The sequence below is a fragment of the Schistocerca piceifrons genome, chromosome 8, assembly GCF_021461385.2.
Source record: "Schistocerca piceifrons isolate TAMUIC-IGC-003096 chromosome 8, iqSchPice1.1, whole genome shotgun sequence".
Classification (NCBI taxonomy): Eukaryota; Metazoa; Arthropoda; class Insecta; order Orthoptera; family Acrididae; genus Schistocerca; species Schistocerca piceifrons.
The window spans coordinates 406,776,689-406,796,351 of NC_060145.1; the positions used below are offsets into that span (position 1 = coordinate 406,776,689).

The 19,663-nt window shown below is 44.7% G+C and overlaps 1 protein-coding gene across 1 annotated transcript in view; it reads left to right on the forward strand.

The window, feature by feature from the left end:
• LOC124712385 overlaps positions 1–19,663 on the forward strand; it is a 719,796-nt gene that overhangs the window by 655,091 nt on the left and 45,042 nt on the right. Inside the window, exons 10-11 of the mRNA XM_047242681.1 lie at positions 2,917–3,140; positions 17,861–18,288. Of these exons, the coding sequence (XP_047098637.1) occupies positions 2,917–3,140; positions 17,861–18,288 (652 nt within the window). The remainder of the gene's footprint in view (positions 1–2,916; positions 3,141–17,860; positions 18,289–19,663) is intronic.

Consider the following 19,663-nt stretch of genomic DNA (forward strand, 5'->3'; position numbering starts at 1 on the left):
ACGGCTTCTTACTGAATCAACGGCGGAATGCACATTTCACTTGAACAATGGATTGACTTCCCGCATATTCCAACACATAAAATGATGTCTCTTGTGGTGTAGTCGCCATGTGGCTAGAAACAAACAACAGCGCAGGTGTGTCAAACTTTGAATCTTCCTCTATCCGATAACATACGTAGTATGTTTCTATCTTTGATAATTTGTCTGTAATACACAATTGAAATCTCTTCTTTCTTTTTTTAATCACCTTTTACATCTATACGTATTACAATTAAGCTGAATATCAGAAATAAATTTCTATCATTATGATGGTGTTAGGACAGCAACCAGCCACAAATTTCCTTTCAGTTCCTTTATTCAAAGGGTACCGTTACCGTTTTCGAATCGTTGTGATTCATCTTCAAACGGTTTACACGCTTTGTTTATGACATGTGGTGTGTTTTTTACAGATTAATTGTCCTAAAATATAAATAATACATAATTATAAACACGCCACACACAGATGGTTGCTTTACAGATTTTCGTTGCATGTGACTTACGTGAAATGTCGGTTTGGAGTGTTTGTTTTCATAACATTCGTCCAACAGATGTAAATGCATTCCCACTGCATTCTTATTGTTGCACACGTAAATTGTTCTCGCTGAACACTTTAGATTTGTCACTGAGAAGATTTCTACCACGCACCGCATGTTTTGATACATACAAAGAGCTTACAAACATATAAGTATCACAGATGCTATGATATATTGTAACATTTGACGTTGATGTCCTATGTTTGGAAAGGATCATATATTCATTTACGCAACTGTAATGCCTTTTTCACTAGTACAGTGACATTGAATTTTTGAGTTGATATTGTTAAATCAATTATAAAGCTTTTTTTAAATATATATATATATATATATATATATATATATGTATAGGTAAAATAGTATATTATTTAATTACATTTAGCATCATGAGAATTATAGTAACATATAAATTTGCTACTTGATCTGCAGATAGGTGTACAATATTATTTGCTTTGGAGGCTAGAAAGTAATTTTTGGATTTTCAGGAAAGGGGTGTTAGCTAACTTTGTTTGTTCGTTAAGGATATTTTCTCGGGTGCTGTTTTTGTGTGTGTGTATTTCTAATTCTTCTAATGTATTCGTAGTGGCTCCTTTTTCTGCTAGATGCAAAATTTTTAAGTTGTCCTCAATGTTTCATACTGAATGGTTTTCTTCAGCAATATGGGCTGCAAATGCTGATTTGTTCAAGTTACCAAGTCTTAAAGCATCAATATATTCTTTGTATCTAATTTCAAATCTTCTGCCTGTCTGTCCAATGTAGAATTTTGGGCATGTATCACATGTGAGTTTGTTGTCCTAACACCATCAACATTTGTCTTCAAACAACAGCCACGGTCTCCATCATGTCATCATATGACAAAATTGCATTCCTTTAATTTACGTCTATGGTGACAATCTTTTCTGTTTAACAGATTACCGGTTTCGGCCTTTAATGACTATCATCAGATCTGCAGCAAAAATGGGAAAAATATAAATACACTCGCAAACTGTATACAGCTTAAGAACAACACATAGAGCATATTGAAAAGTAGTGCTGACAAAATTTACATTTGTGCGTTTTAAATGCGAAGAGGCATACCTGTCTCATAAAAACAAAGTCCTAATGCACTGCAGCCATAGTGGCGTAGTCAACAGTTAAATGCGGAATCAGCACCAGCATCGTCAAATACATATAAATCACATCACATGCACGAGCCATGTTGTCAGTAAAACTACTGTTTAAAACAAGCTGCCGTACAGTAGCCACAAGATATTTGTGTAGTAAGTTGACCAGATGTCGCTAATGTAAGCATACACTAGTTTTTAATAATTAATTGAAACAGCGAAAATAAAAGGGGGATACAACAGTTAAAGTCTGTAATAAGCTTGTAAAGTATAAAAAGTGTTACAGCAGTAAAAAGCAATAAAAAAGAAGAAGAACACGACAAAAGTAATAAAAGTAATATTGTTAAAAAGAAGAGTTAAAAACAGTGGTTGACATGTGCTCTAGTGCCAATATTCTAGGCAATAACATAAATATTAAACACGCTCATACGTTCACTTGTGCCGTCGGATTCATCAGTGTTCTGTGCGCCGTGTCAACATGTTTTCAGTGTCGTTACCGTCGAGTGCGAACGGCTCCGTGCTTTTTGTCTTTCTGTGTCCACTATTTTTTGCCCGTCACTACGTTTATTCTGGATCTCCATTCTGTGTTCTATCATTGTCAACTTTATGGCTGAAGAGCGGCGTAGCGTGCCACTGACAGCCTACCTGATTGTACAGGTATGAAAATAACAATAAAGGGAAAAAAAGGAGTGATTAGAGTAAAACATTGTCAAATAAAGCAAAGTAGGCATTGGGCACAAAATCGTTCTGCCAGTTAAGCAGTTCATCTGGCTCTCTATTTTTTGCTTTGTAAATTTCACATTTAAAGCACACAAATATAAATTTTGTCAGTAATACTTTTCAATGTGCTCTATGTATTGTTCTTATTCTGTATACAGTTTGCGAGTGTATTTATATGTTTCCCATTTTTGCTGCAGATCTGATGATGGTCATTGAAGACCGAAACCGGTAATCTGTTAAACAGAAAAGATTGTGACCATAGACGTAAATTAAAGGAAACTTATTACGTAAACGGGTCACTGTGTTTTTTCGCGACGATGTCGCAGCTTTTGAAAATTGCATTCTATCACTTTTCTTCGGCTTTAGTTGTTGGACGTGGAGAATTTCCCTTGTTAGCTTCCTCTCAAAAGCAGCAACGTTGACGGTCACAGTGTCCAGTACAGTGCGGCGCCGCGATGGTGTGAGAGGTGATGCGTGACTTGGGTGACGCGTGACGTCTGCAACGCGTGTGCTTGCCGCAGGGCGGGCGGCGCCGGCTGGCTGGAGATCTGCGCCGGCGGCCTGCGTGTGGAGGCGCGCGGCCGCCACTGGCTGACCGCCTTCCCCAGCATCGCCGTCTGGGCCGCCGTCAAGTTCGTGCGCAGGCGCCGCGGCGCCGACGCGCAGTTCGCCTTCCTGCCGCTCATCGCCGACCCGGACGCCGTCGACAAGGACGCGCTCTTCCGGCCGCTGCCTGCCTCCGCCGGTGAGTACTATAGCGGGCCTCACGAAACTGCGGCGCGCCAACTGGAAGTTGGCCGATCGGCGCCTTAGACCGGCCTCGATAGAAGTCGGTACACGTCGAAAGGCTTTCGCTGCCAGTCATTTACCATTGGCTGCAGTCCAGGTTGTTCGCCCACTGCTTGAATACTGCTCAGCAGTGTGGGATCCGTACCAGATAGGGTTGATAGAAGAGATAGAGAAGTTATAGAATCATTTAGTAATCGCGAAAACGTTACGGAGATGATATATAAACTCCAGTGGAAGACTCTGCAGGAGAGACGCTCAGTAGCTCGGTACGGGCTTTTGTTGAAGTTTCGAGAACATACCTTCATCGAGGAGTCAATCAGTTTATTGCTCCCTCCTACGTTTATCTCGCGAAGAGACCATGACGATAAAATCATATTGATTAGAGCCCACACAGAGGCATACCGACAATCCTTCTTACCACGAACAATACGAGACTGGAATAGAAGGGAGAACCGATAGAGGTACTCACCCTCCGCCACACACCGTCAGGTGGCTTGCGGAATATGGATGTAGATATAGATGTAGATGTACCTACCTATCAGTAATGTGGGAAATAGTCTTGATCATTTTGTCGTCCGCAGCTGATTGCTGTTTATACGTAACCATCACAGCTGTATTAAAATGTAAATGTCGTGTGACTAGGGCCTCCCGTCGGGTGGACCGTTCGCCGGGTGCAAGTGTTTCGATTTGAAGCCACTTCGGCGATTTGTCAGTCGATGGGGATGAAATGATGATGATGATTTGGACAACACAACACCCAGTCCTTGAGCGGAGAAAATCTCCGACCCAGCCGGGAATCTAACCCGGGCCCTTAGGATTGACATTCTGTCGCGCTGACCACTCAGCTACCGGGGACAAACGCATCTGTATTGATACATATCCATCCCATGACCGCTTTCCTCAGAAAGAACATCATCCGGCTTTAAAGTGCACGCAAGATAAGGTGACCACTAGATGCACTGTCAGCTGGGAAAGTGAGGAGGGGGGGGGGGGGGGTGTAGTGGTGGTGTGGTGGTGGTTGCAGGCGAACCGTCAATGCACTGTAGGGAAAATGGCGAGTACTGGAGTCGAATTGCCATTGTAAACTGAAGACTACGCTCATATTTTTTGCGAATATTAAGAGGAAGTCCCTCAACACGTACGGTTGTATGGTGACCATCCAAAAAGATCTATCGACACCTATGCTTTGGTTAGTATATGAAAGAATTCCAATAAAATTCAACAAAAGTAGCGATTTGTTTTCGTCTGACTTGTTAACCATTTATAATTTTCAGAGAAGTGGCAAATTTTGAGTAAAAACCTACATTTCTCTTGTTGCTGTGTTAAAATTTGCTTCTTTCGCCAAAACAAGCGGAGTTTACACGATGTCACCTCACTTAGATGTTGTGCAGATACAATTGCACCAGAATCCTGAAACAGTGGCTTATCAAGTGAGGAACTGAGGACAAGTAAGGTAAAGAACGTCCGTCCTCAGAGACCAAAAACAGGAAAAGTTAACGTAATATTGGTAAACTGCAGGAGTATCCAGGGCAAGGTTCCTGAATTAGTATCTCTTATTGAAGGAAATAGTGCGCATATAGTATTAGGAACGGAAAGTTGGTTAAAACCGGAAGTGAACAGTAACGAAATCCTAGACACAGAATGGAATATATACCGCAAGGATAGGATAAACGCCAATGGTGGAGGAGTATTTATAGCAGTAAAGAATTCAATAATATCCAGTGAAGTTATTAGCGAATGCGAATGTGAAATAATCTGGGTTAAGTTAAGTATCAAAGGTGGGTCAGATATGATAGTCGGATGCTTCTATAGACCACCTGCATCAGCAACCGTAGTAGTTGAGCGCCTCAGAGAGAACCTGCAGAACGTCGTGAAGAAGTTTCGTGATCATACTATTGTAATAGGGGGAGACTTCAATCTACCAGGTATAGAATGGGATAGTCACACAATCAGAACTGGAGCCAGGGACAGAGACTCTTGTGACATTATCCTGACTGCCTTGTCCGAGAATTACTTCGAGCAGATAGTTAGAGAACCAACTCGTGAAGCTAACGTTTTAGACCTCATAGCAACAAATAGACCGGAACTTTTCGACTCCGTGAATGTAGAAGAGGGTATCAGTGATCATAAGTCAGTGGTTGCATCAATGACTACAAGTGTAATAAGAAATGCCAAGAAAGGAAGGAAAATATATTTGCTTAACAAGAGTGATAGGGCACAAATCGCAGAATATCTGAGTGACCACCATCAAACGTTCATTTCTGAGGAAGAGGATGTGGAACAAAAATGGAAAAAATTCAGAAACATCGTCCAGTACGCCTTAGATAAGTTCGTACCGACTAAGGTCCAAAGCGAGGGGAAAGATCCACCGTGGTATAACAATCATGTACGAAAGGTACTACGGAAACAAAGAAAGCTTCATCATAGGTTTAAGAGTAGTCGAATCATAGCTGATAAGGAAAAGCTGAACTAAGCGAAAAAGAGCGTAAAGAGAGCAATGAGAGAAGCATTCAACGAATTCGAACATAAAACATTGGCAAACAATCTAAACAAGAACCCTAAAAAGTTTTGGTCATATGTAAAATCGGTAAGCGGATCTAAATCCCCTATTCAGTCACTCGTTGACCACGGTGGCACCGAAACAGAGGACGACCGAAGAAAGGCAGAAATACTGAATTCAGTGTTCCGAAACTGTTTCACTGCGGAAAATCGTAACACGGTCCCTGACTTCAGCCGTCGCACGGACGCCAAAATGGAAAATATTGAAATAAACGATATCGGAATTGAAAAACAACTGCTATCACTTAGTAGCGGAAAAGCATCCGGACCAGACGAGATACCCTTAAGATTCTACAGTGATTATGCTAAAGAACTTGCCCCCTTTCTATCAGCAATTTATCGTAGATCGCTGGAAGAACGTAAAGTACCTAGCGACTGGAAGAAAGCGCAGGTCGTTCCCATTTTCAAGAAGGGTCATAAATCAGATGCGAATAATTATAGGCCTATTTCGCTTACGTCAATCTGTTGTAGAATAATGGAACATGTTTTGTGTTCTCGTATTATGACGTTCTTAGATAATACAAATCTCCTTCATCATAACCAACATGGATTCCGCAAACAGAGATCATGTGAAACTCAGCTCGCCCTATTTGCCCAAGAAATTCACAGTGCCGTAGACACTGGCGAGCAGATTGATGCCGTATTCCTGGACTTCAGGAAGGCATTTGATACGGTTCCGCACTTACGTTTAGTGAAAAAAATACGAGCTTACGGAATATCGGACCAGGTTTGTGATTGGATTCAGGATTTCCTAGAAGAAAGAACACAACATGTCATTCTTAACGGTTCAAAATCTGCAGATGTAGAGGTAATTTCGGGAGTACCGCAGGGAAGCGTGATAGGACCTTTATTGTTTACAATATACATAAATGACTTAGTTGACAACATCGGTAGTTCCGTGAGGCTATTTGCAGATGACACGGTTGTCTACAAGAAAGTAGCAACATCAGAAGACTCGTACGTACTCCAGGAGGACCTGCAGAGGATTAATGCATGGTGCGACAGCTGGCAGCTTTCCCTAAACGTAGATAAATGTAATATAATGCGCATACATAGGGGCAGAAATCCATTCCAGTACGATTATGCCATAGGTGGTAAATCATTGGAAGCGGTAACGACCGTAAAATACTTAGGAGTTACTATCCGGAGCGATCTGAAGTGGAATGATCACATAAAACAAATAGTGGGAAAAGCAGGCGCCAGGTTGAGATTCATAGGAAGAATTCTAAGAAAATGTGACTCATCGACGAAAGAAGTAGCTTACAAAACGCTTGTTCGTCCGATTCTTGAGTATTGCTCATTAGTATGGGACCCTTACCAGGTTGGATTAATAGAAGAGATAGACATGATCCAGCGAAAAGCAGCGCGATTCGTCATGGGGACATTTAGTCAGCGCGAGAGCGTTACGGAGATGCTGAACAAGCTCCAGTGGCGGACACTTCAAGAAAGGCGTTACGCAATACGGAGAGGTTTATTATCGAAATTACGAGAGAGCACATTCCGGGAAGAGATGGGCAACATATTACTACCGCCCACATATATCTCGCGTAATGATCACAACGAAAAGATCCGAGAAATTAGAGCAAATACGGAGACTTACAAGCAGTCGTTCTTCCCACGCACAATTCGTGAATGAAACAGGGAAGGGGGGATCAGATAGTGGTACAACAAGTACCCTCCGCCACACACCGTAAGGTGGCTCGCGGAGTATAGATGTAGATGTAGATGTAGATGTAAATAACGTATGAAAACGCACACCTTCGAAACGTGTAATGTCTTCACTTACATTGTTCCAGATATCGATGGCCCTTGAAAATTACATTGTTTCAACGAAAAAGTATCGAAGTAGCAGAATAACACGATAGACAATGAAGTTTTGCATATCAGCCGAATGGCGTGCTATCATTTGCCGCCTGCCGCTGTGGCCGAGCGGTTCTAGGCGCTTCAGTCTGGAACCGCGCGACCGCTACGGTCGCAGGTTCGAATCCCGCCTCGGGCATGGATGTGTGTGATGTCCTTAGGTTAGTTACCTTTAAGTAGTTCTAAGTTCTAGGGGACTGATGACCTCAGAAGTTAAGTCCCATAGTGCTCAGAGCCATTTGAGCCATTTTATCATTTGCCAAAATATCGTTTCGGCATCTCGAATCGCTGGCGAGATATGAGAAATGTTATGAATATTTTGTTCTAGCTTTATCGCTGATACGCGACATCACAAATGAGTATGCTGCATAAAATGAGTTTTCCCGAGATTCGTGAAGATACAGATCTCCACGCAAGTCTAAAGACATTTCATACGTACCAACATATGATGTAATATGCACAAAACACAAAATCATAACGACGCCTAATTTTCACTGCATACTTTTTAGAATTTTGCTCAGTGTCTTACTGAAATGCGAATGGCACATTAAGTATGACTATTAAAAAAATGATGGTCACTTCATCATGAAGCTGACGTATAAAGCTATAAGTAACGCAAAAATGAACATTATTTTACCGAATAGTCTCCATGAAATCGTTTGAGGTCATTTGAGGAAAAACTGCAGAGCGTGTGTCTCAATTCTGTAAGGAGAGCGCATCGCCAACTGGCTAAAAGAGGGGAAGCAATGTAGGCCTCCCTTTCCAAATAAACGAATAAACTCGTCCAGCAATTTGGGCGAAAATTCATCACTGCATACCAGCCGCCATAACCTGTGCGGACTTTATCATAGCGTGTAATGAAGCGAGATCTGGGTTATTAAAGTGCAGAATGACAATTCAAACATATATTAATTAAACACATATAGTTCGTTAGTAAAATCTTTTGAGAAACAAAGCTTATACGCCAAGGAATAGAGTAAAACATTTTACATAAATGTAACTGAGTTATTCCTTACTCGGAATACTTCCCCAAGATCAAAATTAGGTGTAATTAAACTGTGTTCATTTGAATAAGTAAAGTTCAAATGCAAATAGTCTGCTTTTCCGATGCAGTACAACAGAAGAAAATAAACGTTCTCCAGAGATTCTTCTTAGTAATGTGATGGAGAAGTTCGTCACGAACCATCTGTTTTTCAACAAAACGAAAATAGATTCTTGAGAGCGTAAACTACGTTCTCTTGACCAGTGAAAAGTTCGTATTCAAAGTTCTGTCTCACGAGCAGCAGGACTTGCCCACGTCACAGAACACCAAGGCTCAGATCACAGGTCGCAGGAGCGCAGCCATCCGGTTGGAGAAGGCAGCGTCCGATCCGACGTGGTATCCAAATGGTGATTGCACATCAGTCTCTGGCTGTCGAAAACGGAACTGGTTCTAGGTGGTTCTGCACCACGGAATGGTATAATTTTCCTACTGGTTTCGTAGTTGCGGCGGATGCAGCAAGAGGTGTATATTTGGATCGACCACTGCTACAATCTTCTGCACTCTCGGCTGGTTACTGAGAGGCCCTCTGGAGGCAGACCCGGATAGTATGGAAACCAGCCTGAATGCTGGGGCTGAGCTGATGATAACCCGTTAAGTATAGCTTCGTTGTGGATTGGCGGCATCAAAGGCGAAGCCGAGAGATAGGCAAGCAACAAAACAATGAGTAGCACTGGTAGTTACTTACACAGAGAGCACGTCCACAGGATAGGTCTACATGTTATCAGTACTTAAGTTCCATACTAACAACATAGTTACAATTTTTTTAGACAACATAGCTGTGTGGAGATTACAGCGATTAGTTTACTTATAATCAATTATTCAAAATGACAGTCACAATCGCCTATGCACGGTTGGTAGTTACCAACAGTGCACAGGCAGGGTGAGGACCCCAGCGAGAGACCAAATGGTGCAAATTGCCCTGAAGACGACCCCATTTTAGGGTTGAAACCGGGTGGCGGCAAAATAAATAATACGTTCGTGACTGTCATTTTGAATAATTGATTACAGTTATAATTACATAAGAAAATGATTGTGGTCACCTGAGATATAAACAATATTAGCAACGGCCAAAACAGAAGGTTACAATTTTTATCCAACTAACTTGCCCCTGTGGCTGTTCGTTTCTTACCAGCTCCACCTCAGATATCAATATTATAACACAGTCCCAATTCTAATTAAACTCTTCAAAACATATTAAGAAATCTACAAACCACACTCAGTAAAATAATTATCGTATACACGGGAATATATTTTAGAGCGAAACTCACTCAGATCAAGGCTCACCATTTAATAAGGGTATCAATAAAATAATTAAAAATCCACCTCGTTAAATTAACATCATCAGGCACCGCTCTTACATTCTAAAGCCCCAAGGCAATCCCATAGATATAAAATAACTTCTAAGCTCGAGCTAATAACCACATCATACTCGTTGGCCAACATTGTGGTCCATAATACTAAATCAGTTTATTACAACAAGCACCAGGTTAAAACTTATGTCAAGATACCACTTCTTACAACTAGGGTATACAACACCAACACCGGAGACTGACGGAGGTAACAACTTTGTAAACACAAGCTCCAGCGGCTGCCTAGTTACGTCAGCCACTACCAAATCGGAAGCGCCGCCTGCGAGCTCTGAAAAATTTCCCTTATTTAAGATGAACCACATGAGTTGGAAAACGATACCTCAAAACAGTCAGTATGAAATCCACAATCTCGGAGAGGGAATACACTTGAACTCAGCCTAGATTAAACATGCAATTTTAGGTAACAAAAGAACTTGTATTTCACATTCCTAGGAATGCCGTGTACTCGTTTTCCCAACCTAGAAGTTCAGCTGTACTCGTATAATATTCCAAGATCGTAGATAATCACAGTTCATACACTGCTAGGTGAAAATACGGATTCCGCTACAAATGCAAACCAACTACGAGATGCAGTAAACGTGGCCAAGAGAGAGACCACTACTGGACAAACTTCCCGTAGCTCCTTTATCTAACCGCAGCCGACCGTTTACAAGTACTGCCGGTATCTTCCTGGTCGTCGCTCCGCTCCGGGCATTCTTCACAGGAATAACGAGCATGTGGTGCCAATGCACAGAGCCAAAGATCGTCACGGTGAAAAGCAGTGTCACCAAGCGGCACAAGTTTGCACTAACAACAGTCTTCTTCACAGAGTGTTAGCAGTAAAATGACTTAAGAGCCTCAATTGAGAAAGAATGATTATAAACCGAGCAATTATGTTCGCAATTAACATGAGTAGATCAACAGAAAGATTACAAAATAGTCCTCGTGTAGAACACTGCTATTCAGAACTACCATTAATTTTTAATTTCTGGTATGTCAGATTACGTAAAAGTCTCATTTCGAAAAGGTATACTACACAAACAACTATAGTTGGTGGTAGCTTCAGTATGCTCTCGATGTGTTGGCGAAGAAACAGCGTAGGCAAAAATTCGCGGAGCTGCTATAACTGCGAAAAACTTCTTCATTTTTTGTTAGTTTCGACTGACATTTCATATGCTTGAAGGATGGTCTGTCTCCCCGCCTTCCTCTGTCAGAATATGAAACACAAGAAAGGAGAAGAAAATAAATAAAAATGTTATTCACACTTATGACACTTTCGTGATTTCTGGCCCACACTGCGCATGTTTAAACTCGAAGGTAGGCATAAAACATCATCCGAAATTTTACTAAGCGCTTTCTTCGAAAATTATTGCAGGAGCCCACTCGAAGTGTAAGGTTGGCCTCTTCGCAAGAAGTAATCTGGAGTAAATAGGATGCATCATGACGGATACAGGACATTATGAGCAATAGCCAAATCCACGAATCACAAACGCAAAATAGTCTGCCTGCTGCTAGTCTCCAGTGGTACCGAATAATGCAGAATCTTTTAACGGGTGTATTACATGTTCTCGGATGGCAGACGCAGACGTGAAGACGTTATGATATGCTCGTTGCACAATACGGCCATACTCCCTTCTGTTCAGTGCCGTATGATCAACCAGAATCTTCCCTCAAGTTTCAGTGCAGTCGAACACCGGTCCACTCTCTCATCCTAATGCCCCAAAACTCTGAATACTGCATGATTCGACCATTCGGCCTAATGGAGACTCACAATGAGGCCCATTTCAAAATCTTACGCACGGTGTTAACACTGTCGCACACAAGCACGCGGCTTCTCCGTGTCATTCGTGGTAATAACTCAACATCTGACTCCGTTCACTCCCCTCATACGAGATCTGTTTAAAAAATCCCGGAACATTCGTAATTTCGCGCCAATGGTGTGTGTTGGAGTGAAATGCGGTTGGCATCCCTGCACACGCCTATGTTAAATTTTTAAATGCCGGAAGTTTCATTGTTGAATGTCTGTCGGTTGCTGTGCTGTATTGAGTAGAATGTTGCGTCGCACAGTTTGAGAATTTGAAGATGGCATAGTTGGAGGAGCAACGCGCTGCATTAAATTTTGCGTGAAGCTCAAGAAAACTTTTACAAAGCCGCATCAGATGATGAAGGAAGCCTACGGCGATGAGTGATTAAGCCGTGCTCGGTGTTACGAATGGTTCACACGGTTTAAAAATGGTAGGACGGTAGTTAAAGATGATCCTCGTTCAGGACGCTCTTTGACGTCTACCGATGATGCTCATGAAAGAAAAGTCAACGAAATTGTGGGTGCCAATCGAAGGCTGACAGTCCAAGGGATTGCAGAAAAATGTAACATTTCAGTTGGATCATGTCATGACATCCTGACACAGCATCTTGGAATGTATCGTACTGCCGCCGAGTTCGTCACGCTGCTTATGAAAAACCTTCACCTCGCAATCTGTGAAGAGTTTTTGGATGGCGCAAATGAGAAAGAGATATCCCTTAAGAGAATCATAACTGGTGATCAGATGGGGGTCTGCGGCTATGGTGTTGAACCAAGATTCAGTTTTCAAAATGGGTCGGAAAACGTTCTCCAAAACCAAACGCAGGTCGTCAGATCTGGTCAAATGTCGAAGCCATGATGATAGTTTTCTTCGAATTTAAAGGATTAGTTCATCGTGAATTAGTGCCACAGGGACAAACTGGTAACCGATGATACTATGGGGACGTGTTGCGACTCATGCCGTAAAAATGTGAGAAGGAAATGGTCTGAAATGTGGCGAAACAGTTCATGGTTCTTGCATCACGATAACGCACCCGCACATTCATCCCTGTTAGGGCGTGACTGCTGCACAAAAAAAGAAATCACTGGACTGTCTCATCCTCCGACTCTCCAGACCCGTGCCCTGGAGACCAAGGTTTGAAACCCCGTTCAAACGACAGACGAGATAAAAGAAAATTCGCAGACAGCACTTCGCGCGATCCAGCAAGAGGCGTACCAAGACTGCTTCCGGAATTAGAGGCGGCGTTGGGAGTGGTGTATCCATTGTGGAGGAGAGTATTTCGAAGGAGACATGCACAATACGTAAAAGGTAAGCGTAGAAAAATTTTGTGGAGAAAGTTCTGAGATTTTTGGAATAGATTTCGTTTACCCAACCAGGCCTGGTAAGAACACTAAACACGGCTAGCACTAATACAGTCTGGTGGCCGTTCCACCTGTCAGAGAGAATTTCAACTCTAATCATTTACCGCCAATGGTATGTATGTTTATGAACTTACTTTGACAACCTAAATTGCCTTCTATGTGCTTCAGCTCGTCCTACTAGCATCTATGCACGAACTACCCATCAGAGTACTGTATTAACTGTAATATCAGATACACCAGAATGAGACTACCCTGATGCGAAATTCCTGTGTGGACACGACGCATTACTTACGCAACTGCATGATTTACATGATCGTAAAAAATTGAGCAACTGAGAGAGAAAAATAAACGATATAAAACTTTTTAGATGTTAACACTTACTGAATTCTCCCTGGACGCACATGTCGGCTAATAGTGAAAGCGTTTATACTTTGACATATATAAATTTCCAAATTTCACAGTTGAATAAAGCTGTGTGAAAACTATGAGTCCCGGAAAGAAAATTTGTCATGGTGCCTGTACTCACTGCTTGTCGTGCTTCAACCAGGCGATCGACAGTGTGTTAATGTGATAGTCCAGACATTGCCTCTCACGTTACGTAAGGTAACTAGACCTCTTACATCTACATCACTAGTCTGCAATTCACACTTAGCAGAGAGTTCATCGAACCACTTGCAAACTGTTTCTCTATCGTCGCACTCTCCATACGCACAAGGAAAAACGAACACATAAATCTTACCGCGTGAGCTCCGATTAGTCTTTATCTTTTACGATGGTCATTTCTCCCTATGTAAGATGGAGGAAAAAAATATTTTCGCATTCAGAAGAGACATTTGTAGATTCAAATGTCGTGAAAAGATCTCCACCCTAACTCTCATGTCGTACCCGCGACACTCTCTCGCCATCGTACACACACCAAAAAAAGCTTTCCATCACCCCGCTTCCCAGAACTCCTGATGTTGTATCACAGACACAGCCCCTTGGATTGTTCAGAGATGTCACTAAACCATCCCAAAGATGTAAACAACCGTGCATGAGCAGCGCCTGTTAGACGGAGGGAGTCCGACAACGGATCTGTTCCAGTCATTCCACCAGGAAGGAGGTACACGGCTCGTGTTGTCTGTAGTTCGACCATGCCTAGACGATCAATACCGCGGTTCGATCGCACCCGCATTGTTACTTTGTGCCAGGAAGGACTCTAAACAAGGGAAGTCTCCAGGCGTCTCGGAGTGAACCAAAGCGATGTTGTTCGGACATGGAGGAGATACAGAGAGACAGGAACTGTCGATGACATGCCTCACTCAGGCCGCCCAAGGGCTACTACTGCAGTGGATGACCGCTTCCTACAGATTATAGCTCGGAGGAACCCTGACAGCAACGCCACCATGTTGAATAATGCTTTTCGTGCAGCCACAGGAAATCCTGGTACGACTCAAACTGTGCGCAATAGGTTGCATGATGCAGAACTTCACTCCCGACGTCCATGGCGACTACCAGCTTTCCAACTAGGACACCATGCAGCGCGGTAAAGATGGTCCCAGCAACATGCCTAATGGACCGCTCGGGCTTGGCATCACGCTCTTTTCACCGATGAGTGTCGCATATGCCTTCAACCAGACGATCGTCGGAGACTTGTTTGGAGGCAACCTGGTCAGGCTGAACGTCTTAGGCACACTGTCCAGCGAGTGCAGCAAATAGAGGTTCGCTAATGTTTGGGGGTGGCATTATGTGCGGCCAACGTACGCCGCTGGTGGTCATGGAAAGCGTCGTAACGGCTGTACAATACGTAAATGCCATCCGCCGACCGATAGTGCAAGCATATCGGCAGCATATTGGCGAGGCATTCGTCTCCATGGACGACAATTCGCGCCCCCATCTTGGACATCTTGTGAATGACTTCCTTCAGTATATCGACATCGCACGACTAGAGTGGCCAGCATGTTCTCCAGACATATACCCTATCGCACATGCCTGGAATAGATTGAAAAGGGCTGTTTATGGACCCACGAACCACACTGAGGGATCTACGCCGAATCGCCGTTGAGGACAATCTGGACCAACAGTGCCTTGATGAACTTGTGGAAGTATGCCACGACGAATACAGGCATGTATCAATGCAAGAGAACGTGCTATTGGGTATTAGAGGTCCCGGTGTGTATAGCAATCTGGACCACCACATCTGAAGGTCTCGCTGTATGGTGGTACAACACGCAATGTGTGGTTTTCATGAGCAACAGAAAGGGTGGAAATGATGCTTATGTTGACCTCTATTCAAATTTTCTTTACAGGTTCCGGATCTCTCGGAACCGAGGTTATGCAAAACTATTTTTGATGTGTGTAGAAAATGAGCAGTCACTTCTTTGACTTTTTTTGCTGTCCTCCTTCAGTCCTATCCGATAAGTATCGCATAAAATGCAGCACTACTGCAGAAGAGCGTAATATAGGCAGTCTGGTGGCACCATTTTCAAGAGAACAATGCTCGTCCACACATGGCGCGTATCTCTGTTAATTGTCTGTGTGATGCTGAGGTACTCCTTCGGCCAGCAAGATCCGTAGATCTGTCCCCGATAAAACTTGAGTGGAACCAGTGGGGTAACCCAATCCCAGTACCAGTATTCAGGATGTCCAAGACCACTTACAACAGCCGTGGGCCAGCTTGCCTCAGAGGTGAATGCAAAGGCTGTGACACCCTTCGCTATCGAATCAGTTCACCCATCCAGGCCAGAGGGAATGCAACATCATATTGACAAGTGTGTTCATAGTGCGAAGTTCTTTGTAAATTTGACTCGATATTTGAAATAACATCTCACGCCCTATCAACCCGTGAAGCTCCACTGCACTTCCTTCTCCTCCTCTCCCCCCCCCCCTTAGGTGGTTCACGTTTTTGTCAGGCAGTATACATACAGGGTGTCCACAGTTAAAATTCCAGTTTCAAAATGCTTTAGATAGAGAACGACTGTTCGGAATGACCTCAAATTTGAACAGCGTATTATTGTCGCAATGGAAAACGTCACGGAACAAAATAATTAACGAAATTTACCAATAAATGATGATCTTAACCTGTATGGAGTCGGCTACATGTGATAGATGAATCGCTATACAACGGCTATGGTTTGAGTTACGCGTAGCACCATCAGTACTGCTCAATATACGCCACTGCGCAAGTTCGGTAGTCAACCTTGTCGGACGGGAAAAGTCGGTTTTTAAGTGTCCTGAGGCCAAAAAAGCAAAATTACATCATATTTAATTGTCCTGGGCCCAAAAACCTCTTGAAAACAAAATGACACCACTTTCTAATTGTCGTAAGACTGGTGTGAGATATGTTCAATATACTGTCCACCGTCTTCTGACAAAAGCTGAAATCGAGAAACAGCATGTTCCACAACAGATTGGAGCGTCTCGGGAGTCACGTTCAGGATGTTTTGCGGATTGCATGCTTTCAGTTCAACTACGTTCGAACTGGAGCACTGAACACATCATCTTTCGAATAACACCCCAGCCAGAAGTCACACAGATTAAGATCAGATGATATGAACTGTCAGGCTTTAGGGAAATAGCAGCTGACAATTCTAACATTTCCGAAATGCCTCTGTAGCAGTCGCTTCTATGCAGTGTGCGGAGGTACGCTATCTCATATAAAAAAGATCCTACCCACACAACCGCGCTGTTCAAGGGTTGGAATGTCAACAGATGGGGACGTTTGCAAGACAACAACCATCTGCACGAACAGTTCGACGACGTTTGCAGCAGCATGGACTATCAGCTCGGAGACCAGGACCGCGGTTACCCTTGACGCTGCATCACAGACAGGAGCGCCTGCGATGGTGTACTCAACGACGAACCTGGGTGCACGAATGGCAAACCGTAAATTTTTCGGATGAATCCAGGTTCTGCTTACAGCATCACGATGGTCGCATTCGCGTTTGGTGACATCGCGGTGAACGCACATTGAAAGCGTGTATTCGTCATCGCCATACTGGCATGTCACCCGGCGTGATGGTATGGGGTGCCATTGGTTACACGTCTCGGTCACCTCTTGTTCGCACTGACGGCACTTTGTACAGTGGACGAAACATTTCAGATATGTTACGACCCGTGGCTGTACCCTTCATTCAATCCCTGCGAAACCCTACATTTCAGTAGGATAATGCACGACCGCATGTTGCAGGTCCTGTACGGGCCTTTCTGGATACAGAAAATGTTCGACTGCTGCCCTGGCCAGCACATTCTCCAGATCTCTCACCAACTGAAAACGTCTGGTCAATGGTGGCCGAGCAACTGGCTCGTCACAATACGGCAGTCAGTACTCTTGATGAACTGTGGTATCGTGTTGAAGCTGGATGGGCAGCTGTACCTGTACACGCCATCCACGCTCTGTTTGACTCAATGCCCAGGCGTGTCAAGGCCGTTATTACTGCCAGAGGTGGTTGTTCTGGTTACTGATTTCTCATGATCTATGCACCCAAATTGCGTGAAAATGTAATGACATGTCCTAGTATAATATATTTCTCCAATGAGTTCCCGTTTATCATCTGCATTTCTTCTTGGTGAAGCAATTTTAATGGGCAGTAGTGTATATAAATTTTTAAATAAACATTTCTCCTGAAATTGTTTTGGGGGTTGGATGACCGGGATCGCAGCGTGGTGGTATTGGTGGGTAGCTTTCCTGGTACTCGAGTGCAGCAGCGTGGCGTCTGCCGCAGGGGCGTACGCAGAGCGGCTGGGCCACTCGCCCGTGCTGGCGGTGGTGATGCGCGGCGGCCGGCGGCAGCTGGACTGCCACGGCTTCGTGTGCGAGCGCGCCGAGGACGCGGTGGTGGTGGCGGCGGCGCTGTACCAGGCGCTGGTGGCGCACCTGCAGCGCGAGGGCGCGGGCCGCGAGCGGCAGCCCACTAGCCGGCTCGACGGCGTCAGCTACGCGCCCGCCGCCTCCAGCGTCGCCGGCAGCAGCGAGGCCGCGCCCTCCGCGCTCTCCGCCGCCTCGGAGCCCGCGGACCCCGCCGCCGGCCGCGAGCCGCCGCCGCCCGCACAGGACACCACCGCGCCGCCGCTGCCGGCGCCCATCCGCCCGCCCCGCAAGAAGAGGTCCTCCGTCTCTTCCGCCAGCGAGGACGGCGAAGACGCCATCAAGGTACACCGTCGCTGTGTATTTCTTCCCATGCTACTGGGGCCCATAGTGCTCCACTCAGTTTTTTTTTTTTCCTTTATTGGTGTTCACCTTATACAAAGGCGGGCTGGCAGCGGGTACATCTACTCCGCTCTTCAGCCACAAGAATTAAAATAATAGAGAAAAAGGAGACAGAAAAGTAACAAATCGGTGGTTAAAAAACAGGAGATACCATAAATAAAAACATGAAGCCGTTCACACTCGACGAAAACACACGAAAAACTGTAGGCACTGCACACAAACACTGACGAATGAGACGGTACAAGTGAACGAGGAGCGTGGCGGTGAAAAACACTAAATCACAATCACGATGACACAGACACTAAACTGATGGCGAAGATCTCTGACGCGCGAATGTCCACTTAGAGTGTGGGAATCCGGGGACCTGCCAAGAGGGGAGGAAGGTGGTGGAGGATGGGGAGGGAAGAGCAGAGATGCAGGGGAGATGAGGGGAGGAATGAAGGTAGGAGGGGGTTGGGGAAGCATGGGGGAGGGGGAGGAAGGGAGGATGGAGGGAAGGAGAGAGAAGGGAGAGAGGGGGCCCTAAGGAAAGGACACAGGAAGTGCGAGGGGAGGATCAAAGTTGATAGGAGGGGTAGACGGAGGGGAGGAGGGCATCATCAGGGAGGGGGAGCTGGTGGAAGTCACCTTGGGAGAGAGTAAGGAGGGTGGAGAGATGGAGAGCAGGTGGGACGTGGAAATACAGGCGCGGCAGTGGACGGGGGTGGGAGAGGATGGGAGAGACAAGCGGGTGAGGGAGGTGTATAGTTTACGGGAGGTGTATAGGATCCGTATCCGTTCGAGGAAGAGGAGGAGGTGGGGGAACGGAATAAGATCGTACAGGAGCCGCATGGGGGAGGGGAAACGGATACGATAGGCGAGGCGGAGAGCATGGGGTTCAAGGATTTGAAGGCATTTGTAAAAGGTAGGAGGGGCGGAGATCCAGGCAGGATGGGCGTAGCAGAGTAGAGGGCGGATGAGGGATTTATAGGTGTGGAGGATGGTGGAGGGGTCCAGACCCCATGTGCGGCCATAAAGGAGTTTGAGGAGACGGAGCCAGCAGCGTGTCTTGGCTTGGATTGTCCGGCTCCACTCAGTCCCCTTAGCCGGAATTATCGTCCTGCATCGGCCAGCTCTCATGCTGTGCAGTGAGGCCGCAGACTCTGTTGCTCGTGCAGCACGACATGGAGGTAGGGTCTCATGGAGATCTTTTGTACTCTTTCTCAGTCTAAATGATAGCTGCATTACACTTATATACAGGGTGGTCCATTGATAGTGACCGGGCCAAATATCTCACGAAATAAGCGTCAAACGAAAAAACTACAAAGAACGAAACTCT